Raw genomic sequence first — 24,432 nt, 5'->3', positions numbered from 1 at the left:
GAGGAAAATATCTTCGTTGTTATATTAATCAGGCAGTTGTATGGAGAATTATAAAAGGAACTCCTAAGGCCCTCTAAAACTGTGTCTTCCCCTTTCAGGACAAAGTTAACACGCAGCTTGCAGGATGTGTTGAGAGTTGGCTTATGGCTTTGAGGTCATTGGCTTGACCCCTGATAAGACAGTTTGAGTAATAAATTAGCCGTACTGCATGGGAACCTCGAGGGTAGATCACGCTTGGACCCACGGGGTCTGCCTCCGCAACCCTCAGCCTAATCGGAGGGGTTTGCTGGTGTGATAAAAGGATGTCTTTGTGAACCTTTTGATTAGACAAAACTGCAATGCCTGGGAGAAGGACGTGGGGTAACAATGAGCTTGTAAGTTTTGTCTCCTTTTGGAATTCCAAATGAATTAAATATGCATATTTTAAATGTTTGCCTCTGATCATTGTTTCTCCTTTACTGCCAAATCTTAAACCGGGGTAAGATGGGCCTTCAGAGATAAGCAGGAGCAGGCTAGTATTAATATCAAAACATGGCTTGACCAAAAAATAATTGAGGTTAGTTAACACTAGAAGTCCCAGAGATACGAGAATTTTTGTCAGCCTCCAGTCCCCCCAACAGTACTTCACAACTCATGAATCCCTTTTTAGATGTAAATGCCCCAATAGCGCTGTCGTTGGAGAACCATTACACCCCCTTCAGTTTCGGTTTTAGCTCAAGCCACTCTGTTGACGAGTGTTTTACCAGAGAGCCAGGGGAAAAATTATATTTGTAATTAAATATAACTAGGTCTACGTCATCAGTGTCGCCAACACCGGAATGATTTCAGACAGCGGAGCCACCAGCGCAGTGATCAGCTGATAACTGATCTGTACAATGAAAATAGCCGCATGAGCTGGAACGCTGTAGAGAGGGAAAGCAAGAATATTTATGACCATCTGCCCTATTTACTAGGGGGCAAAAATAACTCAAGTTATTATATAATTCTAACAATATTTCTTTATTCACATCACTAAGATTATTTAACATACTATAACTAATTTAATCATTCCCAGGAGTAGACTTACTCAATGGTATAATTTAATTTACAAAACCATCTTGGGATAACTTCCCTCTTCTCTCGCTTGTTAATAGAAAATATTCAGAAGGTTTTTCTTTGCATTCGAATGGGTTGATTTGACTAAATGTGCCTAAGGTTTGCAGAGGAACTTGAAGCTGAAGGATTTGGTCTCTGTTAATGTATTTAAGGGAGTTTTTAAAACAGTTTATAAATAAGGTATCTGTTTGTAGATATTTTGTCAAATTTTTTATCGTATTCTGCCAAAATTGCATCTTTAATGTATTTACATGTCTGTAGTTTTTCATTGGAATTGAGAGCTCCTGCCATTCTTGGCCAGGTTTCTCTAGAAAAAGAGATTCTTAATCTCAATGAGACCTACCTGGATAAATAAAGGTTACATAAACATAAATATTTCACAGTCAGAACATCAATCATTTGTCACACACCTGAGAACCTCAATCATTTGCAGAAATTGTGCAAAGTGATGAAGTCTCCATCTATATATATACAAGTCTTCAGGCTCTTTCAGAACTCGTTCAAAAAGATAGCAGTGAGAAAGTATTAGCGCCCCCTGCTGGACAGAAGCCCATAAAAAAGACAAATATTCTGATAAACTTCCAAAAGTACAGAAACAAAGCCAAACATGTTATAAGGTTAAAAGATAAACTATGTTTTAGAACATTTTATCTCTTTTCTCAGACATTTTAAGCTTTTTTTCTTTTTCTAAGTGCAAAATTTTTAGATTTTCTGCTCTAGCAACACATTAAAAGAGTTATTTTGATCTCATAAAAAGATCAACTACTGACCATCTAATATGCTTTACTGCCCTGACTGTCTCAGATACACCCCGAAGAAAAAGGAAAATATCACCTTCCAGAATAAAGGAGATCTAGTTCCTCTGAATAAAAGGCAAAGTTTCATCAAAAATGGTAACTTTATTTAAAAATAACAGCTGTGACACAACACCACAAGCAAGTGTAACACATTTATTCTGACTTTAAGACAATTTATATATTTCTTGGTCACAAATCTAAGTTTATTTTGTACATGAGGTACATTAAGTGTGTGTTATTTGCAGATGGTAAAAACATTTGTTTGTTCTGATGACAACTTGCAGTTGTTACTACAAAGATTAAAACAGAGTTTAAAATTAAAGTCTGGTTTGATAGAAATAAATTGTCATTAAATTTGAGCTAAATCAGATTTATTCTAGTTGAGAAAATAAAGAACTAAACCACAGTTACAATGTCATTTAGATGGGTTTAATTTAAGAAGGTGTAGAAATATATTTTCTGAGATCATTGATGAACACAAATGCTGGAAATCAACATTAGGGATGTACAAGCTAAAGTACCAAGGAGGGAGATTGAAATATTAATTAAGAAAAAACATGTTCTGGATTACAAATCACTTCACATTCTATATTTTTCAACAGTTCTTCCATATTTCAGCAACTGGGCAGTGGTTAGGGGTAATAATTATAAAAGTGTAATACAACCATTATGCATTCTGCAAAAGGAAGCTATACAGATTATTCATGGGGCTGGATATAGAGACCACACCAATTTACTATGTTTGCTGTCAGAATTACTCAGATTTACAGATCTTGTAGAGACACAAACAGCATTAATAGTGTTCAAAGCAAAAAAATAAAATTGTGACCAAGTAATATTACAAAAATATTCATTGGTTGGGGGGGGGGGTGTGAACTGTCCTCTTATAATTAAATTTTTTGTATTTCTGTGGAGCAAGACCATGGAACAGTTGGAACTAAAGGGGTGTCCAAACATTAAACAGTTCAAGAACGCATATAAACCTCCAGACAGGTGGGTTCAATGTTTCCTTGAATGAAACCCAGCAGGTTGCATCTTCTCATTGACTTTTACTGTTCACTCCTCCTGAAAGAGCGTAGAGCCACAGTGGACTGTCGATGGCATCGCAGCAATCCCTCATACTGAGCATGCATGAGGCAACAGTGGAGAGAAAAATTCCTCTTTAACGGGAAGAAATGTCCAACAGAACCAGAACCAGGCTTAGTGCAGATGGTCATCAGGCCGACTGGGGTTTTTGGGAAGACAGAGCAGGCATTTCACTTTTCATTTAATTTCTGCTTTAAACCAAGAGTTGAACAGGGCGACGTCATGGTTTACTTTGACAGATGCCTGAGAGATTTCCGTCTGTCCAAAATAAAATTCAATTCTAAATCCTGACCAATCACATAAAAGTAGTGGGACAGCATGGAAGAAAAGTGTTCTGCCGAGACGTGTCGAGAACAAGCAACAAGAACTCACAGAGCAGAGTATTTTGCAGCTTCTTGCCATAAACTGATAAATCCTGAACTTCTGCTAAGTTTAACCACTTGATATTTTCTATTACTTATTTTACATGATTTATATAATTTGTGGTTACATCTATTTGTATTTCTTTTTGAAAATGTTCAATCCTCTGTGAGAGATTACAGATAAATACCCAGTTTTGTAGCCATTTATTTACAGACTGTAATGAAAATAAATTGATTTAATAAATTAACCTTTAACACTGGAATGTTGCTGCTCAAGTAATTCAATGTTATCAGCTTACACCTCCTCACCTGTTTGAGCGCTCATGTTGGGCTTGAAATGACTTACATCACTGAAATCTTGTCCAGAGGGTTGACTTGTTAAAGGCTTCTCATCTATATGAGCGCACATGTGAAGAGTCAATTTACTGCTTCGAGAGAAAAACTGACCACAGATTTCACACGGGAAGCGTTTCTCAACTGTGTGAGTTTTCATGTGATGTTTTAAATTACTTCTGTCACTGAAACTTTTTTCACACATCTGACAGGAGAAAGGTTTCTCACCTGTGTGCGTTCTTGTGTGCGTAATTAAATTCTCTTTTTGGATGAAACCTTTTCCACAAATCTGACACTGAAAAGGTTTCTCACCTGTGTGAGTTCTTGTGTGTCGGGTCAAATAAATCTTCAGACTGAAAGCTTTTCCGCAGGTCTGACAGGAAAAAGGTTTCTCACTGGTATGGGTGGTCAAGTGAGAGGCTAACAGATCATTGCGAGAGAAATGTTTACCACATATTTCACAGGGAAGGTTTTTCTCAGCTGAGTGGATTCTCATGTGAGTAACCAAATTATTTTTTTGATTAAAATGCTTCCCACACGTCTGACATGGGAACGGTTTCTCACCTGTGTGAGTTCTCATGTGACCAGTCAACTGACCTCTTTGAATGAAACGCTTTCCACAGGTCTTGCATGAGAAACGCTTCTCACCCGTGTGAGTTCTTATGTGATCATATAAATAACATGGACTGAAACTTTTACCACAGATTTTACAAGCCCTTTTCTCAACTTTGTTTCTTTTTAGTTTGGTTTTATCTCTGTTATTTTGTTTCAACATTTGATCTCTACTCAATCCTGGGTCTTTATCAAGGTTCCCTTTCTGGTTTAGGTTCTCAGCTGAGTGAATTCTCATGTGAGTAACCAAGTTATATTTTTGATTAAAACGTCTCCCACATGTCTGACATGGGAACGGTTTCTCACCTGTGTGAGTTCTCATGTGACCAGTCAACTGACTACTTTGAATGAAACGCTTTCCACAGGTCTTGCATGAGAAACGCTTCTCACCTGTGTGAGTTCTTATGTGATCATATAAATAACACGGACTGAAACTTTTACCACAGATTTTACAAAAAGCTCTTTTCTCAACTTTGTTTCTCTTCAGTTTGGTTTCCTCTCTATTATTTTGTTTCAACACTTCTTCTATCAATCCTGAGTCTTTTTCAAGGTTCTCTTTCTGGTTTAGGTTGTCAGCTTCAGGAGCGTTCTGAGAGGGGAGCTGGTCCTCACCAGGTTCTGGTTCTCCATGGTCTCCTTCCTTCATCATTAGCGTATCAGTCTGCTGATTCAGAACAAGCTGCTCTTCAACCTGACTGATTCCAGTTTCACACTGTTCCTCTTTTAGCTGCAGAAGTTCTGGTTCCTCCAGTTTAATGTTCACCTGCAGGAATTCGGCTTCTTCTTGTTCCCTCATCACCTGCCGAGGTCTCTCTTGGTCCAAACTACAGTTTGTCTCTTCGTTACAAGGCTGCTGGCTCGTCTGGATCTCCTTCTCCTTACCGCCATAATGATGTGGAAGATCTGGACAAATAAAAGTCTTGTTAATGTGATTATTATAAGAAAAGGTCACTTTAGTTATTTTTTCATCTTTCTGTGTCAGCAAGTGAAATGTTTTTAACTCAGCAGCGTTTTAGCTCTGAGCTGTTGTGCCAGAAAATGGCCGTTCGGACTACGGCTCCCAGTATGCAACACGGTGTAGGACTCAAAACTCTAATACCTGTGAGACCACACCCTGAGATGATAAAAGCACGATGCAACAGGGCTCTTCTCCTTCAGACACTTTCAGCAGTATAGAAGAGACCTCATCTCTGCTGATAATTCCTCACGTTGGAACACGCGTTGGAAACGGTGATGGTTGCCTTGCTGGACAAAGCCAAACATCATCTTCACCCTGATGGTTGCTGGATTGACAGAGCAGGTCCTAGGACTTCAACCAGATGTAGCGCGCAGCCAAAGGAAGAACAAGGAGTTCTCCCCCCCTTTTTCTGTCAACAGAGTTTTTTTTGTTTTTGGCTGAGCAGTTCACAAAGACCCACCTCTGTTTTTAACAGCCAATAAGACGATAGGATTACAATTCACCAAACGGTTAATAAAATCCATTTAGTAAATTAGGTCCTGCAGACCAGAGCAATTTCAACCTGTTTTGTTGTCAGATCTTAATTTCTTCGGCCATAAATTAAGCAGCGATCAAAGAGAGGTTTGGTTTATTACATTCCATCCATCCATCCATCCATCCATCCATCCATCCATCCGTCTATTTTCTGACACGCTTAATCCCTCATAGGGTCCCGGGGGGTGCTGGTTCTATCTCCAGCGTTCACTGGGCGAGAGGCGGGGAACATGGACCCGGTTCTGAAGTCCTCACTAAGACTAAGAACGTAGAGAACATGGACCCGGTTCTGAAGTCCTCACTAAGACTAAGAATGTAGAGAACATGGACCCGGTTCTGAAGTCCTCACTAAGACTAAGAACGTAGAGAACATGGACCCGGTTCTGAAGTCCTCACTAAGACTAAGAACGTAGAGAACATGGACCCGGTTCTGAAGTCCTTCCACTAAGACTAAGAACGTAGAGAACATGGACCCGGTTCTGAAGTCCTCACTAAGACGAAGAATGTAGAGAACATGGACCCGGTTCTGAAGTCCTTCCACTAAGACTAAGAACGTAGAGAACATGGACCCGGTTCTGAAGTCCTTCCACTAAGACTAAGAACGTAGAGAACATGGACCCGGTTCTGAAGTCCTCACTAAGACTAAGAACGTAGAGAACATGGACCCGGTTCTGAAGTCCTCACTAAGACTAAGAACGTAGAGAACATGGACCCGGTTCTGAAGTCCTCACTAAGACTAAGAACGTAGAGAACATTGACCCGGTTCTGAAGTCCTCACTAAGACTAAGAACGTAGAGAACATGGACCCGGTTCTGAAGTCCTCACTAAGACTAAGAACGTAGAGAACATTGACCCGGTTCTGAAGTCCTTCCACTAAGACTAAGAACGTAGAGAACATGGCCCCGGTTCTGAAGTCCTCACTAAGACTAAGAACGTAGAGAACATGGACCCGGTTCTAAAGTCCTCACTAAGACTAAGAACGTAGAGAACATGGACCCGGTTCTGAAGTCCTCACTAAGACTAAGAACGTAGAGAACATGGACCCGGTTCTGAAGTCCTTCCACTGAGACTAAGAACGTAGAGAACATGGACCCGGTTCTGAAGTCCTCACTAAGACTAAGAACGTAGAGAACATGGACCCGGTTCTGAAGTCCTCACTAAGACTAAGAACGTAGAGAACATGGACCCGGTTCTGAAGTCCTTCCACTAAGACTAAGAACGTAGAGAACATGGACCCGGTTCTGAAGTCCTCACTAAGACGAAGAATGTAGAGAACATGGACCCGGTTCTGAAGTCCTTCCACTAAGACTAAGAACGTAGAGAACATGGACCCGGTTCTGAAGTCCTTCCACTAAGACTAAGAACGTAGAGAACATGGACCCGGTTCTGAAGTCCTCACTAAGACTAAGAACGTAGAGAACATGGACCCGGTTCTGAAGTCCTCACTAAGACTAAGAACGTAGAGAACATGGACCCGGTTCTGAAGTCCTTCCACTAAGACTAAGAACGTAGAGAACATGGACCCGGTTCTGAAGTCCTCACTAAGACTAAGAACGTAGAGAACATGGACCCGGTTCTGAAGTCCTCACTAAGACTAAGAACGTAGAGAACATGGACCCGGTTCTGAAGTCCTTCCACTAAGACTAAGAACGTAGAGAACATGGACCCGGTTCTGAAGTCCTCACTAAGACTAAGAACGTAGAGAACATGGACCCGGTTCTAAAGTCCTCACTAAGACTAAGAACGTAGAGAACATGGACCCGGTTCTGAAGTCCTCACTAAGACTAAGAACGTAGAGAACATGGACCCGGTTCTGAAGTCCTTCCACTGAGACTAAGAACGTAGAGAACATGGACCCGGTTCTGAAGTCCTCACTAAGACTAAGAACGTAGAGAACATGGACCCGGTTCTGAAGTCCTCACTAAGACTAAGAACGTAGAGAACATGGACCCGGTTCTGAAGTCCTCACTAAGACTAAGAACGTAGAGAACATGGACCCGGTTCTGAAGTCCTCACTAAGACTAAGAACGTAGAGAACATGGACCCGGTTCTGAAGTCCTCACTAAGACTAAGAACGTAGAGAACATGGACCCGGTTCTGAAGTCCTCACTAAGACTAAGAACGTAGAGAACATGGACCCGGTTCTGAAGTCCTCACTAAGACTAAGAACGTAGAGAACATGGACCCGGTTCTGAAGTCCTCACTAAGACTAAGAACGTAGAGAACATGGACCCGGTTCTGAAGTCCTCACTAAGACTAAGAACGTAGAGAACATGGACCCGGTTCTGAAGTCCTCACTAAGACTAAGAACGTAGAGAACATGGACCCGGTTCTGAAGTCCTCACTAAGACTAAGAACGTAGAGAACATGGACCCGGTTCTGAAGTCCTTCCATGGCTCCCTGGATCTCAGAGAATAGACTTTAAAATCCTTCTGTTAGTCTATAAATCCCTGAATTAGCACCTAAATCCATCACAGACTTGTTATCAGGGCATCAACCCTCCAGACCACTCAGGTCTTCTGGCTCCAGCCTGCTCTGCAGAACCAGAACCAGAACCAGAACCAGAATGTTTTTTTTTTTTATATGCACAGCATTTTGAATCGTTGTTACTGAAAAGTGCTTTATAAACAAACTTGCCTTGATTCTGGAATGTTTTAGCTGCAGATCTAGCCTTAATATTTTTAAAAAATCTAATTATTTGGCTAATTAGCATTTTTTCATTTATTTCTACTACTCCTAAAATAAGCTTAAGTAATTAAGTGAAAATTCTGCAGAATGTGGCAATTTGTTATACAATTACTCGGTTAATCGTCAGAATACTCAATATAATAATGATTACTAAAATAACAACTTCTAAATGTTAATGTTAATCTAAACATTGAACCCGTTTCTTATAACCAGTCCCTACCAAGCACTGGGTTCTGAGATGGTGGAGAACTCCTGCTGTTGCTGCTTAGAGAACAATGTTCTGCGCTGCAGCTCCATCCTCCACATGCAGGCGCTGAGTTCATGAATTAATCAGAACAAGTGTTTAGATGGACGCTGATCGCATTATGGATCATAAAGCAGCCCTAACAATCAGAATACAATTACATTCAGATGGTAATAATTTGTTGATTCAGCTTTAAGTTTTAATTTGCTGCCAAATAATCAATAGTGTTTATAGTTATGTAACCAGAATGAAACTAAGAATGGTAAGAGGCAGACCCAAATTAAAAACACTTAAGAAAACGAGACATAAGCGTCCCTATAGGACACCCTCAAAATGTAAAACCCTAAGAAGAGATCAAAAGTATTAAATATCTAACAGCCTTTGTGATTCTTTAAAGAAAAAAAAACGTTATTGGAAGTTTGACAGCTTCACTTCTGTTAAATTTATGCTCATATAGACAACATTGACTATTAAATGATTGACAAACAATCTAGTTAACATAAACTTCTTTATTTCAAGCAGAATTATTTATTACCTAATATTATTGTAACAGAACACTTAAGTAGCAACTTACTTTATGAGAGCTTATTTGTTCCATCAGTCTAAATGTTATATTTTGGAAAAAACTAATGGAAATAAAACTTTTTGTCAGATTCTTCAATTAATCATAAAAATAACCGACTGATTAATTGATAGTTAAATAATCTTAAGTTCCAGCCCCAGACCAGTCCTCAAAAAATAAACTTCTTAATCAATCACTTAATCTGGATGGCATTAACTTGGCCTCTGGTAATAAAGTTAAAAATGTTGATGTTATTTTTGACCAAGACATGTCATTTAAATCCCATATTAAACAGGTTTCCAGAGTTTCCTTTTTTCACCTCAGGAATATCGCCAAAATTAGAAACATTCTGTCCAGGAGTGATGCTGAAAAACTAGTCCATGCATTTGTTACTTCAAGGCTGGACTATTGTAATTCTTTACTATCAGGAAGTCCACAAAATGCAGTTCAAAGCCTTCAGCTGATCCAAAATGCTGCAGCAAGAGTTCTGATGAAAATCAACAAGAGGGATCATATTTCTCCTGTTTTAGCTTCCCTTCATTGGCTTCCTGTTAAATCAAGAATAGAATTTAGAATTACTGCTGCTCTCCAATCTGCATTGTTTGTTGTTATTTCAGCTTTTAACTTTTTGTTCTCTGTGATTTTTCTCTTCATAGAAGGTACACCTGGTCTGGCGTTCTGTTAGCTGTGGCATCATCAGGGGAGGCAGATCATCCTCTATTACCATCTAACATAGAAAGTACTCCTGGGTCAATGTGAGCTCCTGAGCTTTCTGTGTCTCTGCTCTGTCTTCTCTAACATAGAAAGTACTCCTGGGTCAATGTGAGCTTCTGTGCTTTCTGTGTCTCTGCTCTGTCTTCTCTAACATAGAAAGTACTCCTGGGTCAATGTGAGCTTCTGAGCTTTCTGTGTCTCTGCTCTGTCTTCTCTAAGCCCCAGTGGGTGGAGGCAGATGAGCGTTCACACTGAGCCTGGTTCTGGTTCTGCTGGAGGTTCTCCTCCCTGTTAAAGGGGAGTTTTCCTTTACCAAATTAAATTTTTACTAAAATCTAGGGTTTTACTTTCAAATCCACAGTATTTTATTAGAAACTGGGTCAGCCACTAAAGTATATTTAAAGGATTTTATTAGGAAGCATTTCTTCTTCTGTGTTTCCACGAAGAGGAAACTCTTCTCCTGATTTCTGCTCAGTTTTTGGTCATAAAGCTTCAGGAATAAAAAGCCGGAGCTGCAAACTGGCTCCAGCGACACTTTCCTGAAACCTCCCCCCAGTAGAAGCCCACCGGTACCGCTGCTGGAGCCAACCTGCTGGCTGTAAGCTGAGCCGGGGCCTCCAGGTGAGGTCCAGCAGTCTGCGCTGACGGTCCATCTCCTCCTCGAAGCGGACGATGGTTGTTTCCAGCTGGGAGCAGATTTCCTCCGCAGCAGCAGTTAGTCTCTCTCTGATAAACTCTCTCAGAGGCTCCACGGAACACATTGTTGCTGCGCAGACTCACACACTCACACACACACCGACCACACAAGCTAACGATGCTAACACTAATAGCACCGGAAGTCACCAACGCCGCTACTTCCTGTTTGATAGCAGTAAGAAGGTATTAGCGCCCCCTGCTGGACAGAAGCCCATAAATGTAAAAGTCTCATCAACTAAAACCCCGAATATTCTAATAAACTTCCAGAAGTAAAAATAAAAGAAAAACATGTTAGAAATTTCAAAGATTAACTATATTTTATGTCATTTTATCTCTTTTCTCAGACATCGTAGGCTTTTTTTTCTTTAAGTCCAAACTTTGCTAGATTTTCTGCTCTAATAGCACATTAAAACGTTATTTTGATCTCATAATTAATAAGACCAACTATCTAATATGCTTTACTGCCCTGACTGTCTCAGATACACCCAGAAGAAAAAGGAAAATATCACCTTCCAGAATAAAGGAGATCTAGTTCCTCTGAATAAAAGGCAAAGCTTCATAAAAAATGGTAACTTTATTTAAAAATAACAGCTGTGACACAACACCACAAGCAAGTGTAAACCATTTATTCTGACTTTAAGACAATTCATATATTCCTTGGTCACAAATCTAAGTTTATTTTGTACAAGAATTACAGGAGCGACTACATGGTTTACTTTGACAGATGCCTGAGAGATTTCCATCTGTCCAAAATAAAAATATATTCCAAATTCTGACCAGTCACAGAAAAGTAGTGGGACACAATGGAAGAAAAGATTTCCTGCCTGACATGTCGAGAACATGAAGCTAGAACATTTCGTATTTTGCAAGTCTGTAAGAAGAGAATTATGTCAATCGCTGGGGAGTGAAACCAAGTTTCACACATTTTGCAGCTTTTACGATGTACAGCATTCTACCATAAACTGCTAGAATCCTGACCTTCTACTGTTTCAGAACTTGATTTTTTAATTACTTATTTTACATGATTTATATACTTCATGCTTTCATCTTTTTGTATTTCTTTCTGAAGTTTTTCAAACTTGACTGTGATAGATCACAAATACCTATTTGTGTGGCCATTTCTTTACACACTAATGAAAATACATTGATTTTATAAATTAACCTTCAACACTGGAATGTTAGGCCTTCAGATTTATGATGGTAAAGTTTATCAACTGAAACTGCTCAAGTGTTTCAATATTAGACTTGAAGAATTACACCTCCTCACCCATTTGAGCACTCATGTTGGGCCTGAAATGACTTACATCACTGAAACCTTGTCCAGAGGGTTGACTTGTTAAAGGCTTCTCATCTATATGAGCGCACATGTGAAGAGTCAATTTACTGCTTCGAGAGAAAAACTGACCACAGATTTCACACGGGAAGTGTTTCTCAGCTGTGTGAGTTTTCATGTGATGTTTTAAATTACTTCTGTCACTGAAAATTTTTTCACACGTCTGACAGGAGAAAGGTTTCTCACCTGTGTGAATTCTTGTATGAGTAACTAAATTATTTTTGTTGGATGAAACCTTTTCCACAAATCTGACACTGAAATGGTTTCTCACCAGCGTGGTTTATTTTGTGGAGTCAAGTAAAGCTTCTGACTGAAATATTTTCCGCAGGTCTAACATGAAAAAGGTTTCTCACCTGTGTGCGTTCTCATATGACGGGTCAATTGACTACTTTGAATGAAACGCTTTCCACAGGTCTTGCACGAGAAACGCTTCTCACCCGTGTGAGTTCTTATGTGATCATATAAATAACAAGGACTGAAACTTTTACCACAGATTTGACAAAAAGCTCGTTTCTCAACTTTCTGCCTCTTTGGTTTGGTTTTATCTCTATTATTTTGATTCAACACTTCATCTCTACTCAACCCTGAGTCTTTGTCAAGGCTCCATTTCTGGTTTAGGTTCTCAGCTTCAGGAGCGTTCTGAGAGGGGAGCTGGTCCTCACCAGGTTCTGGTTCTCCATGGTCTCCTTCCTTCATCATTAGCGTATCAGTCTGCTGATTCAGAACAAGCCGCTCTTCAACCTGACTGATTCCAGTTTCACACTGTTCCTCTTTTATCTGCAGACGTTCTGGTTCCTCCAGTTTAATGTTCACCTGCAGGAATTCGGTGTTTTCTTGTTCCTTCATCACCTGCCGAGGTTCTGGTCTCTCTTGGTCCAAACTACAGTTTGTCTCTTCGTTACAAGGCTGCTGGCTCGTCTGGATCTCCTTCTCCTTACAGCCATAATGATGTGGAAGATCTGGACAAATAAAAGTCTTGTTAATGTGATTATTATAAGAAAAGGTCACTTTATTAATTTTTATTTCTTTCTATCGTCAAAGTCAAACATTTTCAACTCAGCAGCGTTTTAGCTCAGAGCCATTTCCCTGACATTCAGCCAACTGCAGAGTCCAGATATAATTTGTTGTATAAAGAAACATTTAATTTCCACAATGTAAAAAAAAGGATATTTTTATTCTTTTGTAATATATTTTTAAAACTAAACTGTTAAAACTTTATATTTTTTAACAGCCAGTAAAACCAAAGTATTAAAATTCACTAAACAGTTTATAACAGTTTGTCCATTCTGTCCATCAGGTCCTGCAGACCAGAGGAATTTGAACCTGTTTTGATGTCAGATCAGTTTATTCAGCCACAAGCTAAGTAGAGATCAAGAAATGTTTAGGTTTAAATCACATTTCATTTTTTTATTAGTGAAGATGCATCAATATGAAAATTTGGGCCAACACTGGTATCCAACATTAATACTGCTTAAATTGTTCACAACCAATATAATACATTTTACATACATTGCCCTACGTTTTGAACTCCCTGAAACAAAGACCACACTGCTGACGTTGCATCACTGTGACTGTCCCACGATCAAAAAGATAATACATGGCCAACACCTCCTCGAACACAAACAGCAACCAGACGGATATAAATATCAGTTGTTAATAACGGTCTAGTTCAGGGGTCAGCAACCTGCAGCTCTTTGATCCCTCTGATGCGGCTCAGCTGTTGAAAATAATTATGTCACGGAGCCATTTACCTCATGCAGGCAGTCGTCAGTGCTGGCTGAGGAACACTCCTCACCAGTTGGTGGCGGTAATGCACACTGAAAAGATGTTTGCTAACTGCCAATAAACTCACGAAGAGTCAGGAGAAGAAATGCTGGCTCAATGGATAATAATAAACACAGTGAGTGGAGTGAAGGCGGCATTTTCAAATGCTGTTTTTTTTTTGTAGTACATTCTACAAATGATAAGGGCACCACAGTGACACAGGACCTAAAACAACATGCAGTCATTGATGAGGGTGAAGAGAGCTAAACAGCAGGGTAAGTCGTTACTATATCTAACGTTTGTTCATTTTCAAAGTGAAAAAAAGCGAACAGCGCGCCAGTCTGCCTGGTAGCTTGTCTAATGCGGCTGTTAGCTTGTTAGCTGGTTGATGACAGGTGCTAGTTTACGTAATTTTCCCGGATGTGATTAAAATGTGTTCGGATTATAAGTAAAGTATTGAGAAAGTACCGTTTATATGGGCTGAAAATCAAATAATCCGACCATGACGTGCGTTTATTGGCACCAAGCTTTTTTCAAAATAAAAACTCTGACATTAGCAGAGCTGATGGTTTCTATAATACAACTGCAGACGTTTTGTACTTTCTGCGGGGAAAAAAAACAAAAACTGTAAAAATCATAGTATCTAACATAATAAAAAAATATTGATTTAAAATTAAATATTACTGGCACTTTTAGTGTCATTCTGTTGTAAAAATTAAAAGCAGTTATTCCAAGAAAATCCTGCTAAAACCTGCATTTATCATTATTCTTACATTTAAACACCATAATAAAAATATAATTTGCAGCAAAAGTTATTAAGAGCCACTATGGAAGGTCCAAAGAGCCACAGGTTGCAGATCCCTGTTTTAAGTAAATAAAAGACGACGAGCCATGTTAAATCTTAAAAGTCCACGAAACATTGTATCGGAGCTTAAAATCAGCACATCTTCAGATGATTGAAAACGTGTGGCGACGTGTTCCTGAGGCCAAACGCACTACAGCGTAAGGCTGCGCAGTGGATGCATCGGCACGAGTCTGAGCGTTGCATTCTGTGATAACCTGCTACACACCCCCCCCCCCCTCAGGTGCTGAAAGGCCGCCATCCAACCCCCAGAGCACAGGTGCGCCTACCTCTCAGCGACCATCAGCTCCCTAAAATGCTTTTTGCAGCATTTTGTTTTTTTTGTGGTGGTGAGGAAATCGTAGATATAACTAGGGCTGGACGATGATTTAATGACGATATATATTGATTGATAAATTTGTGGTTCAATAGAAAAAAAGAAGATTCAATAAGAAGTTCAATAGAAGAACAGCCAATAATCTAGGTTAATATTACAGTCCTTAATCTTCCCAACCAATCACAACGCAGACCCAAGCTTCAGAGAGCACATGTTGTTTCTTCTATTTTAAGACTTAGTTTTGGTAAAAATTTGGTTGGACAAAGAGTTGTGTTTGAATTCAGTGTCTTTATTTAAAAATACGTCATAAAGCAAAGTTTAAATAGCCAGGGCTGCACTTAAAATATATTTATTGATAATTATCGATATCGATTGATCTGATTTCTATTTTATCAACATGCTTTTTATTCCTATATCGCCCAGCCAGATATCACAGGTTTGCTCGTATAGCATGTGAGTTCAGAGCAAATAAACATGGACGATGAGGAAGAACAACGGTGATAGTTTATGGTCTGATTTTAAAAGAAAAGGCCAGATCACTTTAACACACAGCAGGAGTCTGGGCCAATCAGGGCTAATTATCCGAATGAATCAGCCTCAATAGACCAACTTTGTTTCACCATCAGTGGCCATGGGTCCCTTCATAACCGCGGCCCAGGACCCATCCTCCATGTTTCTGACTCCATCCTCCATGTCTCTGACTCCATCCTCTGTGTTTCTGACTCCATCCTCCATGTCTCTGACTCCATCCTCTGTGTTTCTGACTCCATCCTCCATGTCTCTGACTCCATCCTCCATGTCTCTGACTCCATCCTCCATGTTTCTGACTCCATCCTCCATGTCTCTGACTCCATCCTCCATGTCTCTGACTCCAACCTCCATGTTTCCGTCACTAATGACGTCAGAGTTAAAGTCTGGAATCAGCTCAGCAGATGAAGCTCCTTTTCTCCCTGAAGGAGTTCTGCTGACCCAGGAAAGGTCAGGGAGCAGGAGATAGGAGCTAGGAGATAGGAGCAGGAGCTATAAGTAGACGTTGGTGTTTAATTTTTTTACGCCGTCAAAAGGATAAAGAAATACAAAACCCATAAATATTATTGACCCAAATTATCACATCAGTTCAACTTTCTCTCCGCTTCTTTGCCTGCTCGGACGCTTTTTTCTCTGCTCCCTGCTTGCTTGCATTTTCCTGCCTTTTACTTTTTATCTCCTTTTTATCTCTTTGCCAAAACCACGGAAAGTTGGATTTAGTTATTTTATTTTTATTTATTTTTTATTTAGATTTTGCAAAGATGCCTACCTTCACCACAGTGGACCTTGACACGCTTCTACAGAAGATCGCTGTTATGGAACAGAAGATATGCCGACTCAAACTGAATTATGATGTAAACGGCGCGTATGGAAATGAAACAACCCTGCCTGCGACTCCAAACGGGGACCACCAGCCCAGCAACTCTCTGAACAAACAGTTCCCTGAGGAAAATGAGAATCCCTGGACCACTCTGGGTGCAAGACCAAAGGATCAACGAACCCCACGCCTAGACAAAGAAAACTGGCCGAGACTACAGAGAGATGTCCCAGGACCAATGAAACAGCAGCGGACTGTTCTCAAAACAAATGATAGGAGTAAACCTGCTGGAAATGCTGGAATTCCTTTACGAAACAGATTCGCTCCGCTCCAAAATGTGACACAGGAGAATCATGACAACATTCAGAGGTATGTCAACACTAAGCTACCAGAGAAAAGACATGCTACGGGGCCAAGGACCCTGATTTTATGCAATCGATCTGTGAGTGGGATTAAACATTTCGGTAACAAGAAAAACACAGAGGTGTTAATTTATAACGATTCAAACTATGGCCTGGTGTCTGATTTATTAGACATCCTTCCAAGGATCTTGAAAGAACGCCCGACCTTGGAAAAACTCATAATACATGCTGAAGCACTGAAGGACGTCACCCGGATAAGAAAATCAGAAGTATTGAAAGAGGATTACATTCGTCTGCTAAATCTAGTTGATGGTCTTAATGTCATGGTGTTTCTCAGTGGCCCTCATTCACCCGTTAATTGTGGAAACGAGATTTTTTCCAGAATTTTGATGCTAAACAATTGGTTGGAAAAAACATGCAAACAACTGTAACCTTCATAGACAACTTTAACATCTTTTGGTAGAGGAGACATCTGTTCAGCAGAGATGGTTTCTCTCTAAATAGGTCAGGTGCAAAACGGCTGATTTCAAACATCTTCTATTCTGTGAACCATACAGCATCAGCTTTGTCCCAAAACAAAGTACATCCAGTGCCAAAACAAAAGATAAGCCCAGTACAGCCCAAACAAGCCAAGATAAAAATGGCCAGAAAGATGACACACAAAGAGGCGTCGTCAGAGCTACAGGAGGATCCATCCCAGATCTCAGCAGGACAAAGAGAGGACCAAGAACCTCCATCGTCACGAACACCGGTCCAGACCGGACCCGCCTCCCCTTCTTCTCCACAAAGCCCAGAGGTTCCTTTCCTGGATTTTTCTCATAACATGAACAAAGTATTAAAGATTGGTCTACAGTTGACATCCTCTCCACATATTAATTCTGAAAACCGCAGTTCTGTGACTAAATCAGCATCTTCCAAAGGACGCAGAGGTCCAGATCCTCCTCCTCCTCTACATATCACAGAACATGCCTGTCCTGAAGACCTTCGGATAACTTCCTTGTGATATACAGCGGGCCCTGGCAGCACGTTTATCAGTCAAGACCGCTTCCAGCATCAGCCTGGGCCTCCTGACGGAGAACATGGAATATCTGTTATGATACGTGGCAGAAACAAGAAAAGCCAATCAATCACCAAATCATATAAACTAGGTTTATTAAACATTAGATCTCTGTCAGGAAAATCCCTTTTAATTAATGACTTTATTATTGACAACAATTTTGATGTAATGTTTTTAACAGAAACATGGCTGCATGAATTTAATGAAGCAGCCATTCTGCTGGCATCGACACCTCCAAACTACAATTTTCTTTGTGAGAGCAGACAGCAAAGGAAAGGTGGAGGAGTAGCAACATTGTTTAATGACTCACTAAAGTGTAAAAAGGTGTTTTTGGGAAAATTTGACTCTTTTGGTACGAACTATGTTTCTGAATGTCTACAGGCCTCCTAAGTCCACATCAAACTTTTTTTAATGATTTTAGTGACATGCTGTCTGTGATATGCGTTGATTATGACTTTTTAATTATTGTTGGACACTTCAACTTTCACGTTGACAACTTTTTTTTATTATTATTATTATTCCTTTTAACCAGGAAAAGTCCCATTGAGATTAACAATCTCTTTTTCAAGGGAGTCCTGGCCAAGATAGCGGCAAAAGATTACATTACAATTTACATTACAGTTTACAATAACATCTATCTAAATTAGAATTTCATAAAACAGTTACAAACCATAGATCTCATTTCCAAACCTTTGAGCAATCGTTTAAAATGTCCAATCGGAATCAAATCCTTCAACTTCCAGTCTTTCTGAAGATTGTTCCATGCTGTGGGGGCAGAGTACTGAAAAGCTGTCTTTCCAGCTTCAGTGCGGATACTAGGCACAGACAGAAGCAGAGACTCTTGAGAACGTAGAGAATACAGTCCAGCCGCTCTTGGTTGAATGAACTCACAGAGGTATGAGGGGAGCAGACGCAGAATACCCTTATAAATGATCATATACCAGTGAGTGAGTCTACGTGTCTCTAATGCTGGCCAGCCCACACGTATATAAAGTTCACAGTGGTGTGTGCGAGGCTTACAACCCTGAAGACAGAAGTGCAAAAGAACTGTGTGACACACTTAGAAACTTTGGTTTAACTCAACATGTTAAACAGCCAACACACAAGCAGGGACATATTTTAGACTTAATCATCACTAAAGGTCTAAACATTTCACAGGTCAATGTAACTGATGTTGCCTTATCCGATCACTTTTCTGTTACCTTTGAATGTATCATTACCAGTGACTCATTTAGCCAAAGGGACGTCGTAAGAAAATACACCTTTAAGGACAATGCCACTGAAACATTTATTCAAGCTTACTCTGCTACCTCAACTCAGTAGATGAGCTAGTAGATAACTTTCAGTCTAAAGTCTCAGACATCATTAACTGCATTGCTCCAGTTAAAGTGAAGATTTTTTCTGGGAACAAAAAATCTTCTTGGAGAAATGCTCCATCAGTTAGAAGTGAAAAAAGGGAAAGCTGAATGCAGGTGGAGAAAGAATAGACTCCAGGTTCACTATGACATCTATAAAGAGAGACTTTACAGATATAACTCACAACTGAAAAATGCAAGAGAATCTTTCTTCTCAGAGATCATTAAGAAAAACATTAATAATGTTTGTGTCTTATTTTCCACAGTCGACAGGTTAACAAATCCTCCTGTGTCCGTGGCTTCAGAACTCCACTCCACCAGGGCCTGCAATGAATTTGCTGACTTCTTTACTGAAAAAATCCTAAAAATTAGAGGATCAGTTTGTACATCCACACCAGCTCCAGAACCAATGCTTTATTCAGCTGGAACTTATCCTGACAAAATGTCCCAATTCAGCCAAATAAACTACAAAAGCTTAGAGTAGATCATTCAGCAGTTAAGTTCCTCCTCAAGCTGCCTTGATGTTCTCCCCACAGCTTTCTTTAAAAAAGTTTTACCTGTAATAGCGTCTGATCTGACTCAGATAATAAACACGTCCCTCCTGTCAGGTGTTTTCCCCCAGTCCCTAAAAACAGCAATTATCAAACCACTGCTGAAAAAGAACAATTTAGACAAACTTCTCCTCCAGAACTTCAGGCCCATCTCAAACCTCCCCTTTATCAGTAGATTATTGAAAAAGCTGAGTTTCAACAATTAAACAGCTTCTTAACAACGACCAGCCGCTTTGATGTTTTCCAGTCAGGTTTCCTCACCACAGTACAGAGAACGCCCTGATCAAGGTGCTGGTTCTGTTGGACCTCAGAACCTCAGTGCTGGTTCTGGTGGACCTCAGTGCTGGTTCTGTTGGACCTCAGAACCTCAGTGCTGGTTCTGATGGACCTCAGTGCAGCATTGATACTGTCGATCACTCCATTCTGTTAGAGCGCCTGGAGAACCGGGTCGGTCTCTCTGGTACACTGCTACGGGCATCTATTTAACTTGGCTTTCAACACCAGCGAGATCTAGTTTAAAGTGTATGTCTTTGTTTTTAAACTACTTTTAATTATAATTATTTTTATTTTGTTGTGTTTTTGGAGTGTACAGCACTTTGTATCAACTGTGGTTGTTTTAAAGTGCTTTATAAATAAAGCTGGTATGGTATGGTATGGTACAGCTCTCCACTGGTTTAAATTCAACTTAAAGGACAGGAATTTTTTTTGTGTCAGTATGTAACTCTGCAGAACCAGAACCAGAACTAAACAAGGAGAAGCAGCATAGATATATGTATATATTTAAGTATATAGATATGTTTATATATATATATATATATATATATATATATATATATATATATATATATATATATATATATATATATATATATATATATGTTTATATATATAGACCACTAAGAATGTAAATGAGACATCATATGCCCATTCCTATTTCCTTTTTTGTATTTTTTGGTATTCTTTCTGATCCATTGTATATATGAAGATTCACTGTATATAACTGAATGCACCTTCCCTACTCTGCACCTTCTTGTAGGAGCCGATGTGACGAGTGAATTTCTCCATTGTGAGATCAATAAAGACTATCTTATCTTATCATTTAGTTCCTATGCTCCGCTTATCTCGAACAAACTTCCAGAAAATTGTAAAGGTGCTGAAAGCCTGAGTTCCTTTAAATCAAGATTAAAAACACATTTGTTTAGGATTGCCTTCAACTGTTCTAGTTAACTGAATCACCACTTTTTTGTTATATTTTCTATCTACATTTTATTCCTACTTGCATTTATTCTGTTTTATTTTGCTGTATTTTAATCATGACACTTTGCATTGTCTTTGTACTGAATTGTGCTATATAAATAAATTTGCCTTGCCTTGCCTTGATCGCTAAAATGAGTTGCAAATAGTTTAATAAAGATTTGACTTCACTACCGTTTAAACCTTAAAGCTCAGCAGGACTAACACAATAGAGAAGAAGATAAATTATCTTTCCGTTGTAAGTTTAGTTTACAGCAAGTCCAGTAGGACTGAGTTTATGGATTATATTTCCTTTGTTAGATTCTCCTTTTCTGACTGAGTTTAGGGTTTTACTTTCTAAGCCAGAGTTTTAGAAACTGGGTCAGCCACTAAAGTATATTTAAAGGATTTTATTAGGAAGCATTTCTTCTTCTGTGTTTCCACGAAGAGGAAACTCTTTTCCTGACTTCTGCTCAGTTTTTGGTCATAAAGCTTCAGGAATAAAAAGCCGGAGCTGCAAACTGGCTCCAGCAACACTTTCCTGAAACCTCCCCCCAGTAGAAGCCCACCGGTACCGCTGCTGGAGCCAACCTGCTGGCTGTAAGCTGAGCCGGGGCCTCCAGGTGAGGTCCAGCAGTCTGCGCTGACGGTCCATCTCCTCCTCGAAGCGGACGATGGTTCTTTCCAGCTGGGAGCAGATTTCCTCCGCAGCAGCAGTTAGTCTCTCTCTGATAAACTCTCTCAGAGGCTCCACGGAACACATTGTTGCTGCGCAGACTCACACACTCACACACACACCGACCACACACAGGCTAACCATGCTAACGCTGCTAGCACCGGAAGTCACCGACGCAGCTGCTTCCTGTTTGATAGCAGTGAGAAAGAATTAGCGCCCCCTGCTGTATCTTAACTTCTTTCCTCACCTTTAATCCAGGTTGTTGTAGAAAATAAAAGATGTTTAAGCGCCATGTTTCCAGAAGTATTTTAAAGTAGTCTATTAGTTGAATTCCTTCTTGTTCCTTAGAGCCAAACTTTGAGTATTTAGTTCATTCAAACAGCGTTTGTCACAGTTTTTCTTGCATCCAGAGGGAACATTAGCGGCCATCTTAGGTCAGACCAAGCTGCGCTCAGACAGAATACAGGAAAATGTACTTTATGTTTTCAGATACTCTGAATCCGGTGAATTCTCACCCGATTTCCAGATAAGACTTAGACTTAGACATCTTTATTTGTCATTTTGTATGTACAGAGTGCATACAGAACGAAATTTCGTTGCATACATCTTGTAATTAAAAGTAAACAATTGAAATGTAAACAATGCAGGTGAAGATAACAATGAAAACCATTTGTATGTGCAGAAATGATGCAAAAATGCATTTGTAAACTGCAAGTTCGGCAGCATTTGTAATGCTAGATAAAGATGCAATAGTGCAAATGTGCAAAAGTGGTGCAGGGTCCATTTTATACTTCAGCAGTTCAACAGTCTGATGGCGACAGGGAAAAAGCTTCTGCAGAACCTGGTGGACCTGCAGCGGATGCTGGAACCTCTTCCCAGAGGGCAGCAGGGAGAACAGTCCATGGGGGGGGGGTGTGAGGGGTCCCTGATGATGTTACGGGCAGACTAAAAACGTCCCTCTAGGGGCTACATGGGACCAATTGATTTAATTAAATGATTTATAGTCTAACTTAATACATAATTTCGAATTTGTATTGACAGTTAGCAACTTCCAGAGCTACGTCCCAGGAAGCTTATGGGTGTGCAAATAAAAAGACACTGGAACCACATCCCGGGGAATTACCTTCCGTAAGTAAGATTTTATGAGAATATAGACATATAAAAGCATAAATTGTCGTCTGGATCACTGTGTATGAGGCGGCCATTATTGCCCATATTTGGGCAGTAATGGCCGCCTGACATCACATCCTGTGAGGTCTTTGTGCGGTGAGGCACTGCACTCTACGATCTAACTCAACAGGAGCCGTTCTACACAGCTGCGATTAACACCAATTATTTTGGATTTCCAGAGGACTTCACCATTGAAATTCACGAGAGCTATTGTTGAAGCAACAATGTTCACATGCATTGCAGGTGGATGTAACAATATATTGGGTAAAAGTGGAAAACATTAGTTTTTTCACTTTTCCCATTCATGATCCACCCCCGGGTTCTTTTGTTGGAATGCCTACCTGAAGAGGGAGGAATTACCATCTAACTTCTGGTCAGAGAGAAAAAACGTCATATGCAGCTAACATTTCAAAGAAGAATGTTTTGAACATGACATGAGAGCGAGGAGTTTAGGCACGTTAATCTTTTTTTTATGTAGAATATGCTGGAACAGTTGTTTACTGACCAGAGCGGCGGAGACACACTTAGAAAGAATGCTCACTGATGTGAAGCCCACTTATTTTATACGACTTTGGTTTTATTTTTTCTAAAGTCGCTTGTAACTTTCACGAGTTTTTTGGGTTTGTTTCTGAAAGTGAAGTTGATTGTTTGGGCTCTAAACTAAGTGACGCTGAAATATCCCTCCGCCTCATAACGCTGCAGCTCATCCTGACAGCAGCAGAGTAAACTCAGGAGGAGCTGCTCTGACCGTATTTTCTGCAGTTTACGGTGCAATAACTGATAATAACTGTAGATTAGGCGGTGCAGATCACCATTTAGAGCAGAGATTGGTTCTAAAGATGAGTTTTATACTCAGAACATTCCAGAACCCAACCCATAAACCGCATTTTAATGCTTATTTGTTGTCTTTTTATGTCTCTAAAATGTAAAATTAGTATTAATTTAAATGCTTAATACCATGTCTATATTTGTTTAAGAGGTTAAAAATATATTTTGGCATTAAAACTGATATTTATTTACAAGGGGACAGATAGGGCATTGGGACTTGCTCTACAGTCGATACCTTGACCTGACGTCACAAACTGGGAGGAGGCAGTACTGATCTTCACCAAGATGGCTGCCTCCATAAAAAAACCTTCAAATCAAAATTACTCTTCATTAAAAAATCTTATCATTTATTGAACAGCATGTAATAATTGTATATTTAAAGTACTTTCAGCAGTTTGAATTCTGATTTTGACCGGACTTCTCCTTTAAATAACAGAGACCTTCAGGGAACAGGGAACATTTCTCAGAGTAAAGATCCCTGAAGTCTGCACTAATAACACCACTGGAATCCTGAAATACGCCCAGAAGAGAACGGACTGTCTGAAGAAACTGAAACAAACATCACCACCTCCCAGCATCTCCAAATGATTTCTACTGAGCTGTGGTGGAGAATGGATTGATGCGCTGTGCCTCAGGATGGTGCGGCAGATTAAAGCGAGGAAGACTGAGGTCACTTCCCTCAGTCCAGGATCAGTTTCAGAGCAGCTGCAGGAACTGCGAAAAAGGAACTAAAAGTAAATTTTTCTTGATTTGAGAAGGTAAACAAGATGATCTGGTAACAGAATAAAAGGTTTGCACTGAAAATAAGAACAACTCAGTTATGGAATAACGAGCCCTGCTCACCAGAGAGGCTCCTTCACTGCCCACTTCTAAAACTCGCCTAAAAAGCCACTATTAAT

The 24,432-nt window shown here is 39.8% G+C and overlaps 1 protein-coding gene across 2 annotated transcripts; it reads right to left on the bottom strand.

Moving 5' to 3' along the window:
* Positions 1-1,974: 1,974 nt before the first annotated feature.
* Positions 1,975-21,718, bottom strand: LOC118560611 (gastrula zinc finger protein XlCGF57.1-like). Of its 2 annotated transcripts, XM_036131907.1 has the most exons (3): positions 21,451-21,718; positions 12,864-12,973; positions 1,975-5,084 (listed from the first exon to the last, which is right to left on the bottom strand). In XM_036131907.1, the coding sequence occupies exons 1-3, from the start codon at positions 21,620-21,622 to the stop codon at positions 3,636-3,638; spliced, it is 1,731 nt and encodes a 576-aa protein (XP_035987800.1). In that variant the 5' UTR covers positions 21,623-21,718; the 3' UTR covers positions 1,975-3,635. The 2 variants fall into 2 exon arrangements, with proteins under 2 accessions (XP_035987800.1, XP_035987801.1); XM_036131908.1 differs by lacking the exons at positions 12,864-12,973; positions 21,451-21,718 and adding an exon at positions 10,575-10,804 and having other exon boundaries at positions 1,975-5,188.
* Between the last annotated feature and the right edge of the window lie 2,714 nt (positions 21,719-24,432).

The sequence above is a fragment of the Fundulus heteroclitus genome, unplaced genomic scaffold (genome assembly GCF_011125445.2).
Source record: "Fundulus heteroclitus isolate FHET01 unplaced genomic scaffold, MU-UCD_Fhet_4.1 scaffold_46, whole genome shotgun sequence".
NCBI classification, from domain to species: domain Eukaryota; kingdom Metazoa; phylum Chordata; class Actinopteri; order Cyprinodontiformes; family Fundulidae; genus Fundulus; species Fundulus heteroclitus.
This window is presented reverse-complemented; position numbering and strand designations above follow the sequence as displayed.

Coding starts and splice junctions, on each gene's coding strand:
- LOC118560611 (XM_036131907.1), bottom strand. CDS start 21,622: ATGTGTTCCGTGGAGCCTCTGAGAGAGTTTATCAGAGAGAGACTAACT. Junction 12,974..21,450: donor GCTCAGCTTACAGCCAGCAG/GTTGGCTCCAGC, acceptor TTATTTGTCCAG/ATCTTCCACATCATTATGGC. Junction 5,085..12,863: donor AGAGACCAGAACCTCGGCAG/GTGATGAAGGAA, acceptor AGACCTCGGCAG/GTGATGAGGGAACAAGAAGA.